Source organism: Giraffa tippelskirchi, chromosome 5 (genome assembly GCF_054371585.1).
Source record: "Giraffa tippelskirchi isolate mGirTip1 chromosome 5, T2T-mGirTip1v1.2.pri, whole genome shotgun sequence".
NCBI classification, from domain to species: Eukaryota; Metazoa; Chordata; class Mammalia; order Artiodactyla; family Giraffidae; genus Giraffa; species Giraffa tippelskirchi.
The window spans coordinates 143,734,960-143,743,130 of NC_137279.1; the positions used below are offsets into that span (position 1 = coordinate 143,734,960).

The window sequence follows — 8,171 nt, forward strand, 5'->3', positions numbered from 1 at the left end:
GTCATTTTATGAGAAGCTCTAATATGGACAAATGAAATTACAAGCTATACTTTAATGTGAACTTACCTCAAATGCAGCTGTACTACAAAATGCAATAATTATACCAATCTCTCATTTGATTGTAAGTAAAATCGTTGTAGAATGCTTAAAATATTACCTATAGTTGTTTTAAAAATAGCAATTTTGTTATTTTCTGGGAATATCATTAAATACATACTGGAAAAGCACTTTATTTTATTATGTTGCTGTCATGCTATTCATGTTATTTTTTCTCAAAGTAGGATATCATGTATAAATGGTATTATTGTAGAGCACCTTCTAAATTTGTAAAAGATGATTATAGAAAGATTCTTCTAGGTGGACTCTTATTAAAAGTTTTTCTTCTGTATTCCTCTTTCCCCCATAAAAATAATTAAAGAAATACCTAGCCATTGTAGAAAATATATTTTCAAAAGTATAGATAAGTGTAGAGAAAAGTTTGAAACTACCTCTAATCCTATTTCTCTCACAGAAACCGTATTCAGACTTCAGTTTCCTTTCTTTGAATATTGTTATAAAGATCATATTTCATACTCAATTTGCATTTTACTTTTATTTTCTTATTACAGTCTAAGCACCTTTCCAAATCATTAAAATTGAGAGCATTTTTGATGACTAATTATGTTGATGTGCAGTATTTCTCATATTATCTATATAGTTTCCCATTTTTATTATGTAAATAACAGTAAGAAGAAAATCTTTGTGCAAAACCTTTGTCAGCATTTCAGAATTCCTTACTGTAGATCCTAGCTAGGAGTGCAACAAATTCTAGGAATGAAAAATTATGAACGTTTTAAGGACTTCGGAACATGTAAATAGATTACTTTCCCTATAAAGTTGACCATCCTTATTAACATTTACTAATTTAGTTTTGAAACAAGGAAGAAATAATTAACATATTATTTTAACTTGCTTTTATGATCAAAAATTACATTTTTCAGATTTTGATTAGCCATTTGTAATTATTGTGAAAATTTTCATTTCCCTATAATATTTGTTCATAAATCCATGTGTCTTTTCTTACTCATTTTTGGCAGATCTCAAAGTACTGAATTTATCCCCCTTTCTATTATGTTTTCTCATTTATTTGCCTCTTAGTTTGATTTATACACTTCATGAAATACCGATTTTTCAAAAGTTCTTTTGAAAATCTCTCCACCTTTTTATTTCCATTTATTGCTTTTAGACTTATAAATCCCTTTACTGTGCCGATTTTCTGACATTTTATCTTTTTTTACCATATTCACCTGTGGGTGGTTACCGGCTAAGCTCTCCGAGGCATTGCATTGTTTCAGATCCCAGAATGCAACTGGATATTCACAGAGTGACCTTCCTGGCCCTAATGCTTGCTACTTTCAAACTCCATCCTTTCTTTCATCAGGATTTTCTAAGTGCCAGAGTCCTTGTGGGTTTGGCATTGAACAAAGCAGATGCAAATCTCTTTCTGTCACCTTCCCCCTGCTAGCATAGTATGGCTAGGGCATCACTCTTCCAATGCCTGGCTTTTACCATCACCATGATTTTGTTCCATGTGTCACTGCTTGGTTGTTATCTCCTCCTCTCCATCAACTTACGTATGACACCTTGTTCAAGGGCCAGCTCATCCAAGAAATCCTTCTTGAATAACCACCCACTGACAGTCCCCTTAGCTTGCAGGCCCTTTGATGCATGCTCTTCACAATGAAATCCTTTGTAACTGCTCTCCACTGGTACCGTTAACATAGCTACCATTATGATGGACCCCTGGGTGCCACTTTACAAAAGTAATTAAAAACATTTTTTTTTTACATGTCATATGTTTACATCTGATTCTTAATCGTGTGAAGTATATTTTGGTTTGTAGTTTTGCTTTAGAAACAAAACTGATTTCTTTTCCAGATGTTAACCCATTGTTAGAGGACCAGTAAGAATATTTCCTTGCTTGTTAATTTGTTATAGTTCTTTTGTAATATCCAATATAATATCCAAATTCTTGGATTCTGAGCTGATTGCCTACTTTCTATTCTGTTTCATTGATCTTTTCTATCTTGTATCAGAAAAATATTGTAGATTAGCTTTATCATATCCTCTTTGATATTTAGGACTGTTTACCCCTCTATACAGTAATATAGGCTTTTACCATCTGAGATGAATTTATAAAATGAGATTTTATAAATTTATAAAATGAGATTAAAAAATGAGATTTTTATCCTCATGCTGTGGATATTCCCAGATATTTTATGTTTTTTAGTGCTGTTGCAGTTGAAATTTGTTTCTATTCTGTTTTCCAACTCATTTTTACTGGCACATTGGAAGGGTATTTTTTTATATTTATCTCAGATCTGGACTCTTTGTACTGGCACATTGGAAGGGTATTTTTTTATATTTATCTCAGATCTGGACTCTTTGTTCTCAATAATTCTAAGAGTTGATTTTGTATAGTTTGTTGATACCTAATTGTAAAATCTGAAAATATGAAACTTATTTCTTCCTTGAACTGACATCTGGATTGGCTGGAAATTCCAGAGTGATATTAATTAACAATATTAATAGTGGGTATTTGTGTCAGAAAAAAACTAAAATTGTGGTTAAGGTAGAACAGTGGTCAACTTTTTGTTGGAAGCAAAATTATAGTTAAAAACAAATCATCTTTAATTATCCTAGATTAAATTAATTGCTTTGCAAATTTACCATGTGTAAAATACATCAGGATTCTGGGAGAAACAGACATTTGTCTAGCAGAAGGTTGGGGGGGGGGGCAATATCCAGTGAGGATGAATTGCTAGCTAACTTCAAAAGGAAAGGAACAAGACTTGAGCTAGAGAATGTAGTTGGGAGGAGGAAGGTTAGAGAGAAGTGAGGTGAGTTAGTCTCTGGATTCCCCCGCTTTATTTCCTTGGGAGCAGTTCCTAGCATGGTGACAAAGTGGAGTCAATCTCTTCCCAGGAAGACTACAAGAAAGAGCTAAAAGTGAGCATAACTGCAGCTCCCTTGAAGTGAGGGGTACAGGGCAAAGAACATTCACAAAATTTACCTCTAGAAGACACTGTAGCATGACTTCTACAGAGTCGGCTATACATGCTGTTCAGGTGAAACAAGTGTTTGCTGAAGTCCTTACTTAGTGAAATTTAGCTCAGATGAGTGAAATGGGGCTGAATTTCTTGTTCTAGAATGCATCAAGGGGATTATCGTGACAGACCTCCCTCACCTCAACCACGTTCATGATCAACAAGGAGCTGATTAGCTACCCTTTATGCTGTTTTTATATATACCGTTGTTGCAGAAACTTGAAAAGTATGTAGATGAGAACTTTATTTTCTTATGATAATGAAGGATCAGAATTTTTCCTTCTATATTAATGGTCATCTCAGTGGATGTATTTCATAGCTTTTGATGAATAATAAGCCACTCCAATCGTTAGTGGCTTAAAACTTCAACTGTTTATTTGACTCATAAGTCTTCAGGGTAGTGATTCAGGCTAAGTTTAGCTAAGCAGTTCTATTCTTAGCTGAGTACCCTCATGAGTCTCTGGTCAACCTTGTCTTGGTTAGGCAATTCTGCATCTGGGAGATGGCTGATTGCTGACTGGAGGACTTGAGTTCCTCTCCATCTGATGTCTTTTTTACCTCCAGAAGCCTTGCCTAGGTTTGTTTCTCATGGTGGTAGCAGAGGTCTCAGAGCAGAAGCAGGCAAAGAAAGCCTCTTGAGGCTAGCAAGGAATTAGGACACTGTTGCTTACATTCCTTTCTGTTGGCAAAAAGAAGTCACAAGGCCAACTGATTCATAGAAGGACATAGAGTATACTTCTTGATGAGAACTGCCATAAAGCAATATATTCAAAGTGTATGGACACAGGAAAGGAAGTATGGGGAATTAGGACCTTTTTGTTCTGTGATTAGTCTACCACAATTCGGTGAATAAAGGACTCAAGAGAGGTGCTTAGGACACTATCTTCCAGCTCCCTTTTTACCTCAAACTTTTGTCTCCGTATCTTGTATTATTTTATCTTTATGCTGTTCATTTGGTTTTGGCTTCTTGTGCATTTTTATTCAAATCCATGTCAAATAAAATTTTTCTAAAATTATTCTTTTGTTCTTTATTAAATCTGTTCAGAGATATGTTCTTTGTGTCTTCAGGAAATTTCTTCTTCATATGTTGGAGTGTTTTTACTCATGGACCTCACCTTGGTTTTTGCCTATTTCTTAGAATACTGTCAGTATCTCCCAACAGAGCATGTGGATGTTTCTTACCATCTACTTAGATTTGGATCCTTTCAGATCTTCATCTGAAGAATAGTTGTTCAACATTTCCCAGTGACTGGTGACCAGTCATCAGATGTGGTTTTGGTAAACTAATCTAGGGTCATCTGCTGTTGTGCTGGGTGTGCCTGGGTTTTGGACACTTTAAAAAGATGAACTATGTGGAAAAACCATTGTTTCTTAACATATATTATTGAAAGGATTTTTCCTATGTTTTCCCTTCTTTGCAGAGATCTTCGTTTGGATATTGAGCCTTCTTGGATGCAGTAAACCATTGTCAGTGCCCGCTACCTTCTGATATGCTCTTTGCTGGGAATTATATTTAAATAGATGTAGGAAGAAGTATGCCATTAATCGGTTGGGGAAGAGTTGCACTACTGTAACTGCCTTTCCTGAGAAGATGGGAGCAGCTGCAGTAGCAGGATTCTTCCTAGATGTCTTGCTAAGCTAAGACTCCAAACTGTATTTAATTAATAATTCATTTTCCATTTTTTGTTAGTCAAATACATGTAATGAACATACAATAAAAAATAGAGCAACTGCAAATAGTAGTTTTGAAAGGCCCATAGCTGTAGCACTTTGCTTTCCCCTCTTGTTCTCTCCTGGGCATCAGTGGTCTAAATGTGGACATATTTAGTTGAAGGATCAGGAAGCAGTGCCTCCAGAATTCTCTGAAACAGTTTTTAAAATAACATTGAAATAACTATCAGAACCAATCTTTGGAGAAATGCTGCTGCTGCTGCTAAGTCGCTTCAGTTGTGTCCGACTCTTTGCAACCCATGGACTGTAGCCCACCAGGCTCCTCTGTCCCTGGGATTCTTCAGGCAAGAATACTGGAGTGGGTTGCTATTCCCTTCTCCAGGGAATCTTCCTAGCCCAGGGGTCGATCCCGAGTCTCTTATGTCTCTTGCATTGGCAGGCAGGCTCTTTACCACAAGCGCCACCTGGGAAGTTACAGTTGTCTTATATCTGGCAACTGTTTCTGGCTTCTGAGTTTAAGATGTAATGGTAAAATCACAACCTCGGGCAGTCCATCTCGTTGAAAAGTAACTAGAATTCCTACAGGTGCAGAAGTAAGATTTGCTGTTAACTACTTGATTATTTATTTCAGTAATCTGTAATGAATCATAGTGCCTAAATGAGGTTCAGCATTTTCTTACATGACTTGGTTTAAACACCACCTGAAAGTTTTAGGTGCTCTTGAACTCTTGAAGGTTCACATCTCCTGAACATTTAGCACTGAAATTCATTAAATTAGTTTATAGAACAATTGTCTATATTATAACCTGTTCTTCTATATAGTTCATAGTTTAATACCAGATTTTGACAATACTTATTTAACTTTTTAAAAGTAATAACCTAATAACCTGTGTGTGTGTGTGTATTTTCAAATACTATGTAAATCAGACTCCTAGTTGCTGGGGAAAATCTGAATCATATCTCCTCAACCAAGTCAATACTCTTTAAAGTGGATTCTCAGGGAGCATCTTCTGACTGCTGTATAAAGGTGTGCTTCCACTAATAATGAATATTTTTTTTTGAGTTAATAACTCTTTACTAGATAATCATTTCCCAGTTGTGGAAAAATAATTTTTGATCTTAAGCTTGTTCATCCATTTGGCAAGAGTTACCAATGTTTGACTATTAGAGAATAAACAGGACAAAAACTGAGCAGTAGTTAATCATGTTTATTTAGTTCACTCACTTGTTTTTTCATTTCACATGCTTATGATACTTATATACCTACCTTTATTATAACTGTGTTTTATATTAATTACTATAGATTTTCTACTGAAATTAAATTAAGATTTTTCAGTGTTGCACAATGTTTCAAGAGCTTACAAACCATCTGAAATGGTTTGAGAACCACTGAGCTTATCATACATGTTGATGTATGACAAAAACCATCACAATTTTGTAAAGTAATTATCCTGTAATTAAGTTAAATTAATTTAAAAAAAGTACTAGATGTGTTGTGTGCAATAGGATTAATGTAATTAACACTGCCTTATATTGTATATGGAATTTATAGAGTAAATTCTAAGAGCTCTCATCAAAAGGAAAAAAAAGAAATCATTGATTTTTTATATCACATTACAGTTGTTGCAAATTTCTTGAAGTATTTATTTTCAGCATGACTTTGAAATTATTATCTACAACATTTTAATTTAAAAATTACATGTTACTTTATCAAAATTTGGTTTTTTAAGGTTTTGATAACTACAACTTCAATATAGTAATTCATTTCCTTTGTAAAAAAAAAATGAAAAGGGTCACCTAATTGAAAATCAGATATTTGCATAAATAACTTCTCCATTTATAAAATTTAAAGAAAATAGAATTTCTTTAAATCAAAATATCCTTTGGAATATTTTTAGTGAGTTTATAATCTTGAATACATTAGGTAATTATTAGATATTTTAAAGCATGTATAATAAACATAAATTTATAAGAATCACGGCAGTGAATTAATGGCATGGTCCTTACTGATTTCTGATAGATTCAACTTGTGTTATTTTTTTCCCTCCTTTCCTCTTTCCCTCCTTCCCTCTCTTCCTTCCTTCCTTTTTTATTTTTCCATGTGATAATTTGAAGATTGAGTGAAGAGCATTAGGTGTCCTGGTTATGTAGGGGAAAAAACAAAATATAAGATGTGGAAACCACTAAAAGATTTATGAGCCTTTCTGGGATCTAGTTTACATGGTGACTAAAGCAAATTTCAGATTACAGTTTTTCACTTTAATCCATCCTAGAGTAGGATTCTCCTAGCTATCCTCACAATCTTGGTTCGTAATCCAGGAAGTATTAATATAACTCATAAAGAGACAGTAGTCACAGACCTTCAATTTCAGGATCATAATGTAGCTGGTGAAATGACAAATAAATGGGGAAGACTGATCTGCCTTTCTATGCTGGAGAAAGAAACATACAGGACATGTTTGTATGTATGGAACCTGCAGATAGGGAAGGCTAACAGTACATTTAATTTAATCTACATTACTACTCCTTAAAAGTACACTCTGTGAATTACCTATTTTCTATCAGTGTTTATCTATTGTTAAATTTATAATGTCATTCTTGTTTTGCAGAAACCAAAGCTGAAGGATTGGCATCCTCCTGGGGGTTTTATTCTGGGATTGTGGGCACTCATTATCATGGTTTTCTTCAAAACTTACGGAATCAAGCATATGAAGTTCATTTTCTAGATGCGGTGATGTATGAAGACTGCATGAAAGGCTACAACATTGGATATAAGTTCATGTCAATATATTTTCAAAAATACATTGTTCTTGTGTGACTTGGCAGAAAGTATAAGCAAACTGTAAATTTGAATGAACTATTGGTTTTATAACTTAAAGAAAAATTATTGTTAATGCAAGTGCTAAATGGCACTAAATATATTCCAGTTTTTCAATTTGTGTGTTATTAAAATATTGGGGTAAAGAGATCACAATATACTCACTGACTCTTTTTGAAAATAGGAATTTCCCCTTGTTTAATCCCCTTTCATTTGGAAAAGAAAAAAATGTGAAGACATTTAATTCTCACTGGCAGGGGTATCCTCTGTTAATATTTTTATGTATATTCTTCTAGTCTTTTTCATATTTTTTTCCAAAATAGACATCATATAGAACATTTTGTCAGTTGTCATTTTGCAGTGTGTTGTCAGCCCTTTGCCTCTCCTTGGACATTCTTCAAGGACATATTGTGAATGGCTGTGTACCATCCATTTTATAAAGGTACAGTAATTCATTTAATATTCTTCTATAAGACTGTTTACTTTGTTCCCCAAATTTTCTTTTGGTTCATTCTTTGATTTGTTAATATGGACTTCCCTGGTGGCTCAGATGGTAAAGAATCTGCCTGCCATGCAGGAGATCCAGGTTCGATCCC

At 34.1% G+C, this 8,171-nt stretch overlaps 1 protein-coding gene across 2 annotated transcripts in view; it reads left to right on the forward strand.

Annotated features, from left to right (window-relative positions):
• PIGK (phosphatidylinositol glycan anchor biosynthesis class K) overlaps nt 1-7,728 on the forward strand; it is a 122,266-nt gene extending 114,538 nt beyond the window's left edge. For both annotated transcript variants that reach the window (XM_081491865.1, XM_081491866.1), the window contains one exon: nt 7,367-7,728. In XM_081491865.1, the coding sequence (XP_081347991.1) occupies nt 7,367-7,483 (117 nt within the window). In that variant the 3' untranslated portion in view covers nt 7,484-7,728. The remainder of the gene's footprint in view (nt 1-7,366) is intronic.
• The last annotated feature ends 443 nt before the right edge of the window (nt 7,729-8,171 follow it).